The sequence below is a fragment of the Dermochelys coriacea genome, chromosome 17 (genome assembly GCF_009764565.3).
Source record: "Dermochelys coriacea isolate rDerCor1 chromosome 17, rDerCor1.pri.v4, whole genome shotgun sequence".
NCBI lineage: Eukaryota > Metazoa > Chordata > Testudines > Dermochelyidae > Dermochelys > Dermochelys coriacea.
In genome coordinates this window covers 23,575,765-23,592,519 of record NC_050084.1, presented here as the reverse complement: position 1 = coordinate 23,592,519, position 16,755 = coordinate 23,575,765, and the positions used below count along the sequence as shown (strand labels likewise).

Here is a 16,755-nt window from a genome sequence, read left to right as displayed (position 1 = left end):
AATTCAAGAAGAATGTCGATTGATTGGTGATGGTTCAGATAAGAGCCAGTGAATAGTTAAAGGATTAGAAAACATGCCTTTTTATATTTACAGAGTCAAGGAGCTCAATCTATTTTGCTTAAGGAGAAGGTGAAGGGATGACTTGATTAGTCTATAAGTACCTACATGGGAAGCAGATATTTGATAATGGGCTCTTCCTTCTCGCAAAGAAAGATATAACATGATCTAATGTCTGGAAGTTGAAGCTAAACCTATTCAGACTGGAAATAAAGTGTAAATTTTTAACAGCAAAAGTAATTAAGCATTGGAACAATTTACCCAGGGTCATGGTGGTTTTCTCCATCACTGACAATTTTTAAATCAAGATTGGATGTTATTCTAAAGATGGGCTCTAGGAATTATTTTGGGGAAACTCTAGTGTGCCTTCTGGCCTTGGAACTGATGAATCTAAGAAACTTTGAATATATCTAATATTGTAGTAATAGTTTTCTTATTACAGTCCACTGCATTTTGTTTTCCCAGAATCCTCCAATGCAGTCATCATACCCAGTTGAATTTTTGCCATCTAACTGGCCATGCAATACATCTGATGAAAACAAGAAGACAGAAGTAAACCTAGAGGCTGTCTTTCAGATTGTAGATGAGATGCATTCATCCCCCAAGTTAGAGATGGTAAAGGTGGAACCTGTGGAGAACCAGTGTCCAACCCCACAGCCTAATGCAGGCCAGCAATTGATTGTTAATCCTGGGAATAATGATGCACCTGCCTCGAGTCACGCCAGCCAGCTGGAGCCTCTTACACCTGTAGGTTCTGATATTACATTTATGGTGGGAACAGATCAAGCAATAGCCTGTTCTCTGCCACAGTCTTCTGAATTTATTTATACTATCCACACCACCGAGCCTGTAGAGAATACTGCTGCACAAATGGTGCAGGAACCTGCAGGCACACAGGAAGCACATGCAAAACTGAAAGAACAGATGAGCCATGCTTCAGCTCAGTCTTCAGTGGTGTTTCTTCAGGAGGGACTGCCATTCAGTCCACAGCAGGTATGGGGTAAAGGAACACTGCAATATGTGTTCCTGTACTACAGGATATTCTGCTGTGATAACTACACTATACCACAGTGAGGGCCTGGTCCTACAAACTTCTTGTGTGAGTAGTACCATTGAAGTAACTTACATAAAACTGTGAGAAACTAAAGGGTTGGCTGGATTGGACTTCTAGGGTCAGATTCCCTGCCAATGTAAATCCGCATCACTCCATTGTGATCTGTCCCTTAGTATTTACTACGTCTTATGTCACTAAGGGCAGGTCTTACGGGGTTAAGTCGACCTAAGTTACGCAACTCTAGCTACGGGAATAACGGAGCTGGAGTAGACGTACCTTAGGTTGACTTATTGCGTTGTCTACACGGCGCTGGGTCAACGGGAGAAATTCTCCCGTCAACTTACCTTATCCTTCTCTTTCCGGTGGAGTATTGGAGTCAACAGGAGAGCGAGTGGTGGTCGATTTAGCTAGACCCACTAAATCGACCCCGGTGGATCAATCGCTGCAGCATCGATCCATGGTAAGTGTAGACAAGCCCTAAGGCTTTGTCTACACTGGAACTTCTTCGGCAAAACTTTTGTTGTCCACGGATGTTAAAAAAACACTCTTCCCCCTGCCCGCAACAAAAGTTTTACTGATGAAAAGAGCCGGTGTGAACAGCTCTTTGTCAGCAGGAGGACTTTCCTGCCGACAAACCCACTGCTGCTTGTGGCGGGGTGGATGTTTCTTGTCAGCAGGAGAGCTTTCTCCTGCTGACAAACAGCAGCTGCACTGCATGCCTTTTAGCAGCATGGCTGTGGTGTCACTAAAAGCAAGGTACTGTACACAAAGCCTTAGTGTTATTCCAAAACACTGAGCAATTAATTTGCGTGACAGATAGTATTCTTAGTTTATGCACACTATTAAACTCAATTTTTTTGGTTCATTGAGGAAAGATTTCTCTGAACCCTGTGTATTGCAACATCCCATACTTGGTTTGATTGTTCTTTCTAGACATACAAAGTAAAAAAGATGAGCAGGACAGGATGTGCAGGGGACATGTATCCTATATTAATGAGAGTGCTGGTGTATGGCTGTCAAGTTATTTCCGCATAGAAGTGAGGCCTCAAATGTGAGATACAGGGTTAAGCACCAGTTTATCATGAGATTGTGATTACATCCAGGTCTTCCCAGACATGCCCACTCTGTCTACTTCCATCTTTTACACATTACATTGGAGAGAAAGGCATGAGTGCTTAGGGGGCTACCACTCAAAGGAAAGTTTTATACCTAGCATTTAACCATGGCTGGTCAAAAACTTTAATCTAAACTGTTTTTAATGGGAAATTGGGTTTTTGATTAAATGGAATTTTTTGTATAAAAAAAAATCTGTCAACTTTCCATGGAAAACTTAGATTATTTAACCAAAAAACTGAAACATTTTGATACAGGTATCCTATTGTGCTATCTCATGGAAGTTGAAATTTGGTTTCCTCATGTCCCCATTCTCTATGGGCTAAGCTTCCCAGCTCAGCTACATATCCCATGATTCACCATGACCAGAGATTCCCCTGATGCAGCTGCCTCCTTTCATCAGGAGAGGAGAGGTGTATCAGGTGAGATGTCTGACCAGGGAGACCAGCCCTTCCAAATCAAAATATTTGGGATTTCAGATTTTCACGAGGAACTTTCTTTCCATGGAAAAGTTTGCTCAAACAATTGTCTTTACAAGGTTTTGCAAAATTTTTAGCAGGGGGAAAAGCCTATATTCTGACTAGTTCTTCATTTAACCTTATTTGGACCATGAATCTGCTTCCATTTATGCTTGCACTGCAGAGCAACACCTATTCACATCTTTGCAGCACTTATAGAATCATAGAAGATTAGGGTTGGAAGAGACCTCAGGAGGTCATCAAGTCCAACTCCCTGCTCAAAGCAGGACCAGCACCAACTAAATCATCCCAGCCAGGGCTTTGTCAAGCCGGGCCTTAAAAACCTCTAAGGATGGAGATTCCACCACCTCCCTAGGTAATCCTTTCCAGTCCTTCACCACCATCCTAGTGAAATAGTTTTTCCTAATATCCAACCTAGACCTCCCCCACTGCAACTTGAGACCATTGCTTCTTGTTCTGCCATCTGCCACCACTGAGAACAGCCAAGCGCCATCGTCTTTGGAACCCCTGTTCAGGTAGTTGAAGGCTGCTATCAAATCCCCCCTCACTCTTCTCTTTTGCGGGCTAAACAAGCCCAGTTCCCTTAGCCTCTTCTCGTAAGTCATGTGTCCCAGCCCCCTGATCATTTTTGTTGCCCTCTGCTGGACTCTCTCCAATTTGTACACATCCTTTCTGTAGTGGGGGGCCCAAAACTGGGCACAATACTCCAAATGTGGCCTCACTAGTGCCAAATAGAGGGGAATAATCACTTCCCTCGATCTGCTGGCAATGCTCCTACTAATGCAGCCCAATATGCCATTAGCCTTCTTGGCAACAAGGGTATACTGCTGACTCACATCCAGTTTCTCGTCCACTGTAATCCCCATGTCCTTTTCTGCAGAACTGCTGCTTAGCCAGTCGGTCCTCAGCCTGTAGCAGTGCATGGGATTCTTTCATCCTAAGTACGGGACTCCTGCACTTGTCCTTGTTGAACCTCATCGGATTTCTTTTAGTCCAATCCTCCAATTTGTCTAGGTCACTCTGGACCCTATAGGTTCCAGGCCATTTTAGCATTACATTAATTGTTGTTAAAGAAACAACCCCTCTATTTTTGGTAGTTATTAACCTTCAGAAAAACTTTTTTTGAAGCTGAAATTTTTCATGAGTGTTCTTAACACAACGGTATACCTAGTGTGACTGGGTTGGGCCAGATGGCTACAGGAGAATGATAGAAGACATATATATAAGCCCCAGGTTAAGTAGGTCCCTTTTCCCTGGGTAAGGTAACAGGGAAGTTTCTAGAACAATCAGGAACTTTCTGGAAACAATTAAGGCAGACAGGCTGATTAGAACACCTGCAGCCAATCAAGAAGCTGCCAGAATCAATTCAGATAGGCAGGCTAGTCAGGGCACCTGGGTTTAAAAAGGAGCTCACTTCAGTTTGTGGCGTGCATGCAAGGAGCTGGGAGCAAGAGGTGCAAGAAGCTGAGAGTGAGAAAGCGTACTACTGGAAGACTGAGAAGTACCAGCATTATCAGAAATCAGGAGGAAGGTCCTGTGGTGAGAATAAAGAAGGTGTTGGGAGGAGGCCATGGGGGAGTAGCCCAGGGAGTTGTAACTGTCATGCAGCTGTTACTGGAGCCACTGCAGACAGCTGCAATCCAGAGGGCCCTGGACTGGAACCCGGAATAGAGGGCGGGCCCGGATTCCCTCCATCCCCCCAACTCCCTACTTGATACCGGAGGAGTTGACCTGGACTGTGGGTTCCACCGGAGGGGAAGGTCTCTGGCCTGATCCACTGGATGGATCAAAAGAGACTGCGGGGGATTATTGTTCTTCCTTTTCCCCATAGCCAGTGATGAGGCTAACTGAGTGAATGGCAGATTTGAGCCATGAAAGTGGCCAAACTGAGAGCTGCCGTGAACCTCTGAGGTGAGTAAATCCGCCATTAAGCGCAGGACCCACCAAGACAAAGGAGGAACTTTGTCACACTAGATACCAACAAACAATTTTGGCCAGACATCCTGTCCCCTTATTGCATATACTCTCATCCTGGTTTATTTAAGTGTGTTAATAGATTGGACAAGTTCTGACACTTTGAGACTGCAGCTGACAACTATCTTGCTGAATGGTAACATCATTTGAGATATGAGTATATGCTGATACAATGAAAAAAATCTGAAAACTAGTTTTTATTTCGTAATATTTACTTAAACAGAATAATGTTACTGTGTAAAATATCACTTTGATTAAATATTAGACTTAGAGACATTTTTAGGAATGCACATAGAATTGTGGCAGTTGTGCATGCAAGTGGCTAGTTAGATGCCTTACTAGTCATTGGAGTATGCAGTTACACCTCTTTAGCACTAGTTTAAAAATCTGACCTTGAAGATTTTTTTTGTTAAATATTATATTAGGATGGAGCTCTAATTGCTGATGTCATAAGTGATATTACAAATCACCAAGATGCTCAGAAATACCTATTTTTAAAAAAGAGAGCTTTTATTTTTACATTTATTTTACAGTTTATACCTTATGAAAATCAGACCAGTTTTCTTTAATGGCATCTAAGCTCCAAGTAGTGTTTTCTGTTTGTAGAATGTCCCTTGAAGTGGACATTCCATGAGAGAAAGAGATATTTATCTGCATTAAATCCCCTAAAGTGATTACAGAAAGTATTGAGTGGGTTTTGATTTTTTTTAAAGGTGGATCCCAGTATTAAGTGTCAAACCAATCCATCAGAGACAGTTGTGTCTTCGGAGCAGGTAGGATTCTTTATTTCAGATGTGGGACCTGTGAGAAAATCTGTCAAAGACACAGCTTCATCCATACAAACCAGGTGCAGAGAGAGAAGAAGCAGTTCACAGAAGGGCAAGTCTCCTGGTAAGAACTGGGCCCATAGCTTTACCAGTGTTTACTGTGACTGGTGACTAAGGAGCCATGTAGTCAAGACAGAGAGAATGATGAACAGTCTAAGGCTTGGTCTACACTTGAAAGTTATACAAGTATACCTATTTTGGTTAATTGTGTACTGTTTTTTTAACTGAAATAATTATACCCGTACAACCACTGATGTTGCCCCAGTTGTACCAGTATAAAGGTACCTTCTACCAGAATAGCTTCTTTTCCTTTCCATATAGGAATAAATTGTACCATAGAATTATAGAATATCGGGATTGGAAGGGACTTCAGGAGGTCGTCTAGTCCAACCCCCTGCTCAAAGCTGGAGCAATCCCCAACTAAATCATCCCAGCCAGGGCTTTGTCAAGCCTGACCTTAAAAACTTCTAAGGAAGGAGATTCTACCACCTCCGTAGGTAACCCATTCCAGTGTTTCACTACCCTCCTAGTAAAAAAGTTTTTCCTAATATCCAACCTAAACCTCCCCCACTGCAACTTGAGACCATTATTCCTCATTCTGTCATCTGCTACCACTGAGAACAGTCTAGATCCATCCTCTTTGGAACTCCCTTTCAGGTAGTTGAAAGCAACTATCAAATCCCCCCTCATTCTTCTCTTCCGCAGACTAAACAATCCCAGTTCCCTCAGTCTCTCCTCATAAGTCATGTGCTCCAACCCCTTAATCACTTTTGTTGCCCTCCGCTGGACGCTTTCCAATTTTTCCACATCCTCCTTGTAGTGTGGGGCCCAAAACAGGACACAGTACTGCAGATGAGGCCTCACCAATGTCGAATAGAGGGGAAAGATCATGTCCCTCCATCTGCTGGCAATGTCCTTACTTATACATCCCAAAATGCCATTAGCCTTCTTGGCAACAATGGTACGCTGTTAACTCATATCCAGCTTCTTGTCCACTGTAACCCCTAGGTCCTTTTCTGCAGAACTGCTGCCTAGCCATTCGGTCCCTAGTCTGCAGCAGTGCATGGGATTCTTCCGTCCTAAGTGCAGGTCTCTGCACTTGTTCTTGTTGAACCTCATCAGATTTCTTTTGGCCCAATCCTCTAATTTGTCTAGGGCCCTCTGTATCCTATCCCTACCCTCCAGCGTATCTACCTCTCCTCCCAGTTTAGTATCATCTGCAAACTTGCTGAGGGTGCAATCCATACCATCCTCCAGATCATTAATGAAGATATTGAACAAAACCAGCCCGAGGACCGACCCTTGGGGCACTCCACTTGATACTGGCTGCCAACCAGACATGGAGCCATTGATCACTATCCGTTGAGCCTGACAATCTAGCCAGCTTTCTCTCCACCTTATAGTCCATTCATCCAGCCCATACTTCTTTAACTTGCTGGCAAGAATACTGTGGGAGACCATGTCAAAAGCTTTGCTAAAGTCAAGGAACAACACATCCACTGCTTTCCCCTCATCCACAGAGCCAGTTATCTCATCATAGAAGGCAATTAGATTAGTCAGGCATGACTTTCCCTTGGTGAATCCATGCTGACTGTTCCTGATCACTTTCCTCTCCTCGACGTGCTTCAGAATTGATTCCTTGAGGACCAGCTACATGATTTTTCCGGGGAATGAGGTGAGGCTGACTGGCCTGTAGTTCCCAGGATCCTCCTTCTTCCCTTTTTAAAAGATGGGTACTACATTAGCCTTTTTCCAGTCATCTGGGACCTTGCCCGATCGCCATGAGTTTTTAAAGATAATGGCCAATGGCTCTGCAATCACATCCGCCAACTCCTTTAGCACTCTCGGATGCAGCGCATCCGGCCCCATAGACTTGTGCTCGTCCAGCTTTTCTAAATAGTCCTGAACCACTTCTTTCTTCACAGAGGGCTGGTCACCTCCTCCCCATGCTGTGCTGCCCAGTGCAGTAGTCTGGGAGCTGACCTTGTTCATGAAGACAGAGGCAAAAAAAACTTTTTCCACACTAGGTTGCCTCCCTCATTCAGGAAGGGGCCCACACTTTCCTTGACTTTCTTCTTGTTGCTATCATACCTGAAGTAAGCCTTCTTCTAACTCTGAAGATCTTTTGCTAGCTGCAACTCCAGGTGTGATTTGGCCTTCCTGATTTCACTCCTGCATGCCTGAGCAATATTTTTATATTCTTCCCTGGTCATTTGTCCAATCTTCCACTTCTTGTAAGCTTCCTTTTTGTGTTTAAGATCAGCAAGGATTTCACTGTGAAGCCAAGCTGGTCGCCTGCCATATTTATTATTCTTTCTACACAGCGGGATGGTTTGTCCCTGTAACCTCTAAGGCTTCTTTAAAATACAGCCAGCTCCCTGGACTCCTTTCCCCGTCATGTTATTCTCTCAGGGGATCCTGCCCATCAGTTCCCTGAGGTTGTCAAAGTCTCTGCTTTTCTGAAGTCCAGAGTCTGTATTCTGCTGCTCTCCTTTCTTCCTTGTGTCAGGATCCTGAATTCAACCATCTCATGGTCACTGCCTCCCAGGTTCCCATCCACTTTTGCTTTCCCTACTAATTCTTCCCTGTTTGTGAGCAGCAGGTCAAGAAGAGCTCTGCCCCTGGTTGGTTCCTCCAGCACTTGCACCAGGAAATTGTGCCCTACACCATCCACCATCCTGGATTGTCTGTGCACCGCTGTATTGCTCCGCTGTATTGCTCTTCCAGCAGATATTGGGGTGATTGATGTCCCCCATGAGAACCAGAGCCTGTGATCTAGTAACTTCTGTTAGTTGCCTGAAGAAAGCCTCCTCCACCTCATCCCCCTGGTCTGGTGGTCTATAGCAGACTCCCTCCATAAGATCACCCTTGTTGCTCACACTTGTAAACTTAATCCAGAGACACTCAGGGTTTTCTGCAGTTTCATACTTGAGCTCTGAGCAGTCACACTGTTTTCTTCCACCTTTTCTGCCCTGCCTGTCCTTCCTGAACAGTTTATATCCATCCATGACAGTACTCCAGTCATGTGAGTTATCCCACGAAGTCTCTGTCATTCCAATCACATCATAATTCCTTGACTGTGCCAGGACTTCCAGTTCTCCCTGCTTGTTTCCGAGGCTTCTTGCATTTGTGTATAAGCACTTGAGATACCAGAAGCACTTTATACTGGTATAACTTCTTCATACTAGGTGGGCTATACGGCTTTAACAATATGGTATAGTCAAACTACGCTGATTCGGTTAATTCAGAACAATTTTTATCTATAAACAAGCCCTAAATAGTTTCAATGTGTACTTTCAAGTGACTTTTTTAGAAAATTTCTTGTTGAGGTGGAATAATTAGCTCAATCTTAATTTCATGCTAATTACCACACACACTTTTTAAAAGTGAAATTATCAGTAATTGTAATGCCTTTCAAGGATATTCAGAGTTGGTTTGGGTTTTTTTGTTTTGTTGTTGTTGTTTGTTTTTTTGTTTAATGTAAACCCCAAAAATTTGGAGTTCAAGTGCTTGCATATGTCCTCTCCACTCCAGGTATTTGCGCGACCAGTGCATTAGTGCTGGAGAGTTTTCCCTAGTGGTACCAGCCCTGCTTTTCCTCCTGCTTGAGCTGTGATATAAAGAGTGTAGCTGCTCTGCCCCTCCCTCAGTTTCTTTTTACAGTGTATGGCTGGTAGTCAGAGTGGAGCATTCACTATGTCTTTGCATATAATCTACGCTTTTAGAATTTTGCTAGTCTATAGAGTGGGCTGTTAAGCGATTTAATCACACTGTTAAACAATAACAGAATACCATTTATTTAAATATTTTGGGTGTTTTCTATGTTTTCAATTATATTGATTTCAATTACAACACAGAATACAAAGTGTACAGTGCTCACTTTATTTTTTATTACAAATATTTTCACTGTAAAAAACAAAAGAAATAGTATTTTTCAATTCACCTAAGACAAGTACTATAGTGCAATCTCTTTATCATGAAAGTTGAACTTACAAGTGTAGAATTATATAAAGAAATATAACTGCATTCAAAAATAAAACAGTATACATCTTTAGCACCTACAAGTCCACTCATTCCTATTTCTTGTTCTGCCAATCGCTCAGACAAACAAGTTTGTTTACATTTGCAGGAGATAATGCTGCCTGCTTCTTGTTCACAATGTCACCTGAAAGTGAGAACAGGTAGTCTCATGGTACTGTTGTAGCTGGCTTTGCAAGATATTTACATGCCAGATGCACTAAAGATACATATGTCCCTTCATGCTTCAACCACCATTCCAGGCGACATGTGTCCATGCTGATGGTGGGTTCTGCTCAATAACAATCCAAAGGGGTGCGGACCGATTCGTGTTCATTTTCATCATCTGGGTCAGTTGCCACCAGCAGAAGGTTGATTTTCTTTTTTCGTGGTTTGGGTTCTGTAGTTTCCGCATCGGAGTGTTGCTCTTTTAAGATTTCTGAAAGCATGCTCCACTCCTCATCCCTCTCAGATTTTGGACGGCACTTCAGATTCTTAAACCTTGGGTCGAGTGCTGTAGCTATCGTTAGAAATCTCACATTGGTACTTTCTTTGCATTTTGTAAAATCTGCAGCAAAAGTGTTCTTAAAATGAACATGTGCTAAGTCATCATCCGAGACTACTATAACATGAAATATATGGCAGAATGCAGGTAAAATAGAGCCAGAGACATAAAGTTCTCCCCCAAGGAGTTCAGTCACAAATTTAATTAACACATTTTTTAATGAGCATCATCAGCGTGGAAGCATGTCCTTTGGAATGATGGCCGAAGCATGAAGGGGCACACGAATGTTTATCATATTTGGCACGTAAATACCTCGCAATGCCGGTTACAAAAGTCCCATGCAAACACCTGTTCTCACTTCTGGTGACGTAAATAAGAAGAGGGCAGTATTATCTCCCGTAAATGTAAACAAACCTGTCTGTCTTAGTGATTGGTTGAATGAGAAGTAGAACTGAGTGGACTTTTAGGCTCTAAAGTTTTGCATTGTTTTGTTTTTGAGTGCAGTTATGTAACAACAAAAATCTAGATTTGTAAGTTTCACTTTCACGATAAAGAAATTGCACTACAGTACTTGTATGAGGTGAATTGAAAAATATTATTTCTTTTCGGGGAAGGATAGCTCAGTGGTTTGAGCATTGGCCTGCTAAACCTAGAGTTGTGAGTTTAATCCTTGAGGGGGCCATTTAAGGATCTGGGGCAAAAATTGGGGATTGGTCCTGCTTTGAGCAGGGGTTGGACTAGATGACCTCCTGAGGTCCCTTCCAACCCTGATATTCTATGAGTCTGTTTATCATTTTTACAATACAAATATTTGTAATAAAAATAATATAAAGGGGGCAGTGTACGCTTTGTATTCTGTGTTTGTAATTGAAATCAATATATTTGAAAATGTAGAAAAAATAAAAAAAAATTTCAATTAGTAGTCTATTGTTTAACAATGCGATTAAAACTGCGATTAATTATGATTAATTTTTTTGAGTTAATCGCGTGTGTTAACTGCGATTAATTGACAGTCCTAATATAGAATTATTAGAATCATAGAATCATAGAATATCAGGGTTGGAAGGGACCTCAGGAGGTCATCTAGTCCATCTATAGATGCTCTTTAACTTTTAAATCATAAGGACACTCAATTTTTTTTTTTTGTTTGGGCTCTGCTTGGTCCTGGGAGTGCTTATGTCAAAGTCTCCTGGATTTAAATATTGCTTAGAGTGTTGGGTGTTGATGCCCATTAGTGACCCTCATTCTCGTTGGTTAGGAGCGTGTCACTTAGAGGTGTGTTCTATTTCCAGAGGTATTAAGAAAAGGGGCATGTGTCTCAGGGATTACCTAATGCAGTGATTCTCAACCTTTTTTTTTTTTTTTTTAACTTAATTTTAAATAGGCAAATCTGCACATCCCCAACTTACTCATTATTTTGTTACTCATAATTTTTCATGTTACTTTAATAGTTATCGCACATATTACTGTAGATAAATTATTATTTGACCAGTTCAACAAAAAAATAGCTAATTAAAATATTGACATCTTACCTGATAATCATGATAAATTATAGCTTTGCTAGGTGATATTTGGGCGGGTGCTGGAGGGGTCATGTGTGTGTGTGTGTGTGTGTGTACTGGGACGGGTACCTGGATGGGTGCTGGAGGAGGGACCTGAGGCGACTGCAGAGGAACATTCGGGGGGGGGGCTGGGTGAGCCCTGTGTGGTCAGACTTAGGGAGGGAGTGCCACCTCCATCCCGACTCACCTCAGCGGGCAGTCTGCAAAGCAGGTATCTAGAAGTGCTGGGACTCCAGCAGCAGGGAAGGAGAAGCAACCCCATGTATCAGGGAGAGAGGGGGCTCAGCCCACAATCAGCCTCCTTGCTGCTTCCTCCTTCCCTGCACGGACACATGATGAGCGTGGCTGCCAGGGGGAGCCACTGCCTCCTCTCTGCTGGGCATTGCGGTGAGAGGTGGCCTGAGGCTTTGTCCACCCACTGCCCTGTGGGGCAGAGTCTGCAGTAGCTCCTCTGGATGGGTCCCCTTGGAAGGCAGAAATCAGCAGGTGGGCCATGTGACCCTGCGTGCCCCCTATGCATTGTCTTTGGGAGGGACCAATCAGTTCACAGACCCCCTTGATTATACTGACAGACCCCTGAGGGTCAAGAATCATTGACCAAATGGACACTGCACTTCAACTAGCACCGCACTTCAACTAGAGCTAGGTCAGTGCAGGGGAGTTCATGCACTACTCTATCAGTAGTGCCTTGTATCTTATTGTTCTGACTATGGAAGAAACAGAAATCTCCTTCTGTGCACTTTCTGAGTAAGAAACGCAAGCATCTGGAGCACTCTGGGGCTCCAAAGCCTAAGAAGAGTACTTTTTTTATATTGGGACTGAATTAAGAGAGCGGTTGTTATCTGAGTGTAGCTTGTTGAGAAAGTGCAACATTAACTTTGAATTTCCTAGGTTTCAGATGTTTGTTTTCTTAATTCTAAAATTTTTGGAAGACAGTCTACAATCTGTGGACCAGATTTTTAGAGATATTTCAGTGGGAGATAGGCACCTTGGAAAATCCCACTGGGCACCTCCTATCTGTATTTTTTAGACACATCTTTGAAAATCTGGCCCTATGTTCTTTCAACCTTAAATTCACTAGATCTGGTTATTTTTTAAACAGCCTTTATAACAAAAATGGGGGAATTTTCTTGGTTTCTGTCACAGGTCATAGAACCATAGAATTGTAGGACTGGAATGGACCTTGAGAGATCTAGTCCAGTCCCCAGCATTCAAGGCAGGACTATGTATTATCTAGACCAGGGGTTCCCAAACTTGGTTCGTGGCTTGTTCAGGGTAAAGCCCTGGCCACCGCTTCCCGCAGCTCCGATTGGCCAGGAATGGCGAACCGCAGCCACTGGAAGCTGCGAGCGGCTGTAGCTGCAGACACTCAGATAAACAAAGCTTCTCACAGCCCTCCAGGGGCTTACTCTGAACAAGCTGCGAACTAAGTTTGGGAACCCCTGACCTAGACCATCCCTGCCAGGTGTATGTCTAATCTGCGTTTAAAAATCTCCACTGACAAAGATTCCACATCATCCCTTAAAAAGAAAAGGAGTACTTGTGGCACCTTAGAGACTAACAAATTTATTAGAGCATAAGCTTTCGTGAGCTACAGCTCACTTCATCGGATGCATCCGATGAAGTGAGCTGTAGCTCACGAAAGCTTATGCTCTAATAAATTTGTTAGTCTCTAAGGTGCCACAAGTACTCCTTTTCTTTTTGCGAATACAGACTAACACGGCTGCTACTCTGAAACACATCATCCCTTAGTAATTTATTCCAGTGTTTAAGTACCCAGACAGTTAGGAAATTTTTCCTAATTCCAAGCTAAACTGTCCTCACGGCAATTTAAGCCCATTGCTTCTTGTCCTATCTTCAGAGATTAAAGAGAACAATTTTTCTCCCTCCTTCTTGTAACAACCTTTTATGTACTTGAAAATTGTTATCATGTCCGCCCTCAGTCTTCTCTTCTCCAGACTGAAAAAATTTGGTTTGTTTAATCTTCTCTCACAGGTCATGTTTTCTAGACCTTTAATTATTTTTGTTGCTTTTCTCAGGATTTTCTCCTTGCCCACTCTTTCCTGAAATGTGGTGCCCAGACCTGGTGCCCAGTGTTACCCTGTTGACTCGTATTTAGCTTGTGATCCACTATGAACCCCAGATCTCTTTCTGCGGTACTCCTTCCTAGACTGTTATTTCCTATTTTGTATGTGTGCAACTGATTGTTCCTTCCTAAGTGGAGTACTTTGCAAGTATCCTTATTGAATTTCATCCTATTTACTTCAGACCCTATTTCTCCAGTTTGTCCAGATCATTTTGAATTTTCATCCTATGCTCCAAGGCACTTGCAACCCCTCTGAGTTTGATATCCTGGGCAAACTTTGTAAGTGCACTCTCTGTGCCATTATGTAAATCTTTGATGAAGATATTGAACAGAACCTGGCCCAAAACTGATGCCTGCAGGACCCCACTCAATATGCCCTTCCAGCTTGACTGTGAACCATTGATAACTACTCTCTGGGTACGGTTTTCCAACCAGTTATGCACCAATCTTATATTAGCTCTATCTAGATTGTATTTCTCTAGTTTGATCGTGCTTGACAGTAGCAAAAGCCTTACTAAAGTCAAAATATACAATATCTACCGCTTCCCTCCCCCTCCACAAAGCTTGTTACTGTGTCAAAGAAAGCTATTAGGCTGATTTTACATGATTTGTTCTTGACAAATCCATGCTGTTACTTATCACCTTATTATCTTCTAAGGGCATGTCTTCAGTAGCAACATTAAAGCGCTGCTGTGGCAGCACTTTAACATGGCTTGTGTAGTCATGGCATAGCGCTGGGAGAGCTCTCTACCAGCGTTATAAAAAAAACATGTCCATGAGGGGAATAGCTCCCAGCCCTGGGATCGCAGCTCCCAGCGCTGGTGCACTGTCTACACTGGCACTTTACAGTGCTGAAACTTGCAGCGCTGGGGGGGGTGTTTTTTCACACCCGTAAGCGAGAAAGTTGCAGAACTGTAAAGTGCCAATGTAGACAAACCCTACGTGTCTGCAAATTGATAGCTTAATTATTTGCTCCATTATCTTTCCGGGTACTGAAATTAAACTGACTGGTCTGTAATTCCCCGGGTTATCCTTATTCCCTGCAACTGCGCCAGTATATTCCCCTTATAGTATACCACAGGCACCTGCTCTAGGCTGCTGCCTTCTCAGCAGTTACCTCTTATGGGTAGAGACCCGCATCACTCTCCCTCCTGACTGGGGCTTTTCTAGATACACACTTCCTTGCCTACACTGTGATTTCCCCAGAAAACCAAACTGCCTTAACAGGAAACCATCTGTACTTTGCTTTCTCTTCGAAGACTATGAACAGCATGATAGCCGGCAGTTATAAGTTACCACACAGCTGTTTCTAAACAAGCACATTTATTTTTAAAGTGAAAGCATTACAGAAAAAACATTTAAAAGCAATAAAAGAACCAACATGCATGCTAATAACCTTACCAGAGATCACCACCCTATAATCCCAGCAGGGGCTCTGAGAGGAGGAAGTCTCAGTTCTTCAAACTTCACCAAGGGTTTTTTTTCTGTTGTTAGTCCCTGAAGAGTGGCCAAGTCTTTACCAAGAGTCCAGTTCAATTGGACTCACTGGGCAGAGTTCATGATGTGAAACAGGAGTGCTGGAGCCCACAGGCTCAGGGCAGGTCTACATTTAAACACTGAAGTGGCATATCTGCACCAGTGCATCTGCGTTGCTGTAGCATTTCTCTTCCATGAGAGATGGTAGCTATGTTAATGGGCGAAGCCCTCCCGTCAACATAGTGCTGTCTATGCGGGGGGTTAGGTTGGTGTGATAGGGCCTTTGGTGGTCAGTTGGCCTACTGACTAGATCATTAGTCAGATGGGGTGGTGGGAGGATCTGGACTCTCCCTCTCCACTGGGTCTCAGCCCAGGGCCTTGTGTAGTTCAGCCCCTAAACAGGGGAGATGGGTCTCCCTCCCAGCGGGGAGGGGCTGGTCAAGATCAGTTTCCCTGGTCTACTTTCTACTAAAGTCTCTTTAGTTTGGGACATGGCCCTGCTAGTCCAGTGGCCCTGCATTTGGGGCTTATCTGCAGGCTCCCCTTGGCAGGGGAAGGCTTACTTGCCTCCAGTGGTTGTGCTGGCTGGCAGATTGCTTCATCGATCTCTTTGGTCAGGCAAACAGACAGCTCCTGCCTCCTCACAAGTCAGCCCCCAACGGAGCCAGGCTCCCTTCTTTTGCCTCCCACCCAGGCTTGGCATTGCCTGCAGGTTATTGGAGCAAGGCTAGCTGAACCCAAAGGTTTTCTTTAACCCCTGCTATGCCAGGTGGCAGTTTCTCTGCTCCCTCACAGTCGGTATAACTGTCGCTCAGGAGTCTGGATTTTTCACACTTTTGCACAACGTATTTATACCAATGTAAGCTTTATAGTGTAGACCTGGCCTCAGACTAGCAGGCAGTAAGTCTGCAGGGCCTACCCTGAAGGAAGAGTGGGACTTATTTTGGGTCTGCCTGTATGATGTGGTTCTTCCGAGAGACTGTTTAAAAGCTATGACATAACACAAATTGTGTGGATTCGTGACAAATGACAAAACTATTCTTTTCACTCTGTGTATATTTTTAAATGGCTGAACTGTTCTTGCTCAACATTTTCAGATATGCTCTCTCAGGCAAAAAGTAAACCTGGAAAATTTCAGCTCCAAAAGTGAGATTTTTGACAGTTTAAAGCCACTCAAAATGGCATTTTAGAATGGAAATACTTAATTAAATACCTAAATTGTAGCTGTTCCTACATGCCCTAGCTCACTGGTTTGAGCATTGGCCTGCTAAATCAAGGGTTGTGAGTTCAATCCTTGAGGGGGCCATTTAGGGATCTCGGGCAAAAATTGGGGATTGGTCCTGCTTTGAGCAGGGGGTTGGACTAGATGATCTCCTGAGGTCCCTTCCAACCCTGATATTCTATGATTCTATGATAAGTCTCTTCACTAGGAGGGTGGTGAAGTACTGGAATGGGTTACCTAGGGAGGTGGTGGAATCTCCATTCTTAGAGTTTTTAAGACCCGGCTTGACAAAGCTTTGGCTAGGATGATGTAGTTGGTGTGGTCCCACTTAGAGCAAGGAATTGGACTAGATGACCTCCTGAGGTCTCTTCCAACCCTAATAT

General features: G+C 43.4%; 1 protein-coding gene across 2 annotated transcripts in view; it reads left to right on the top strand.

Annotated features, from left to right (window-relative positions):
- Window positions 1-16,755, top strand: part of HSF5 (heat shock transcription factor 5) — a 61,482-nt gene that overhangs the window by 19,896 nt on the left and 24,831 nt on the right. For both annotated transcript variants that reach the window (XM_038375811.2, XM_038375809.2), the window contains exons 4-5: window positions 523-1,050; window positions 5,391-5,568. In XM_038375811.2, the coding sequence (XP_038231739.1) occupies window positions 523-1,050; window positions 5,391-5,568 (706 nt within the window). The remainder of the gene's footprint in view (window positions 1-522; window positions 1,051-5,390; window positions 5,569-16,755) is intronic.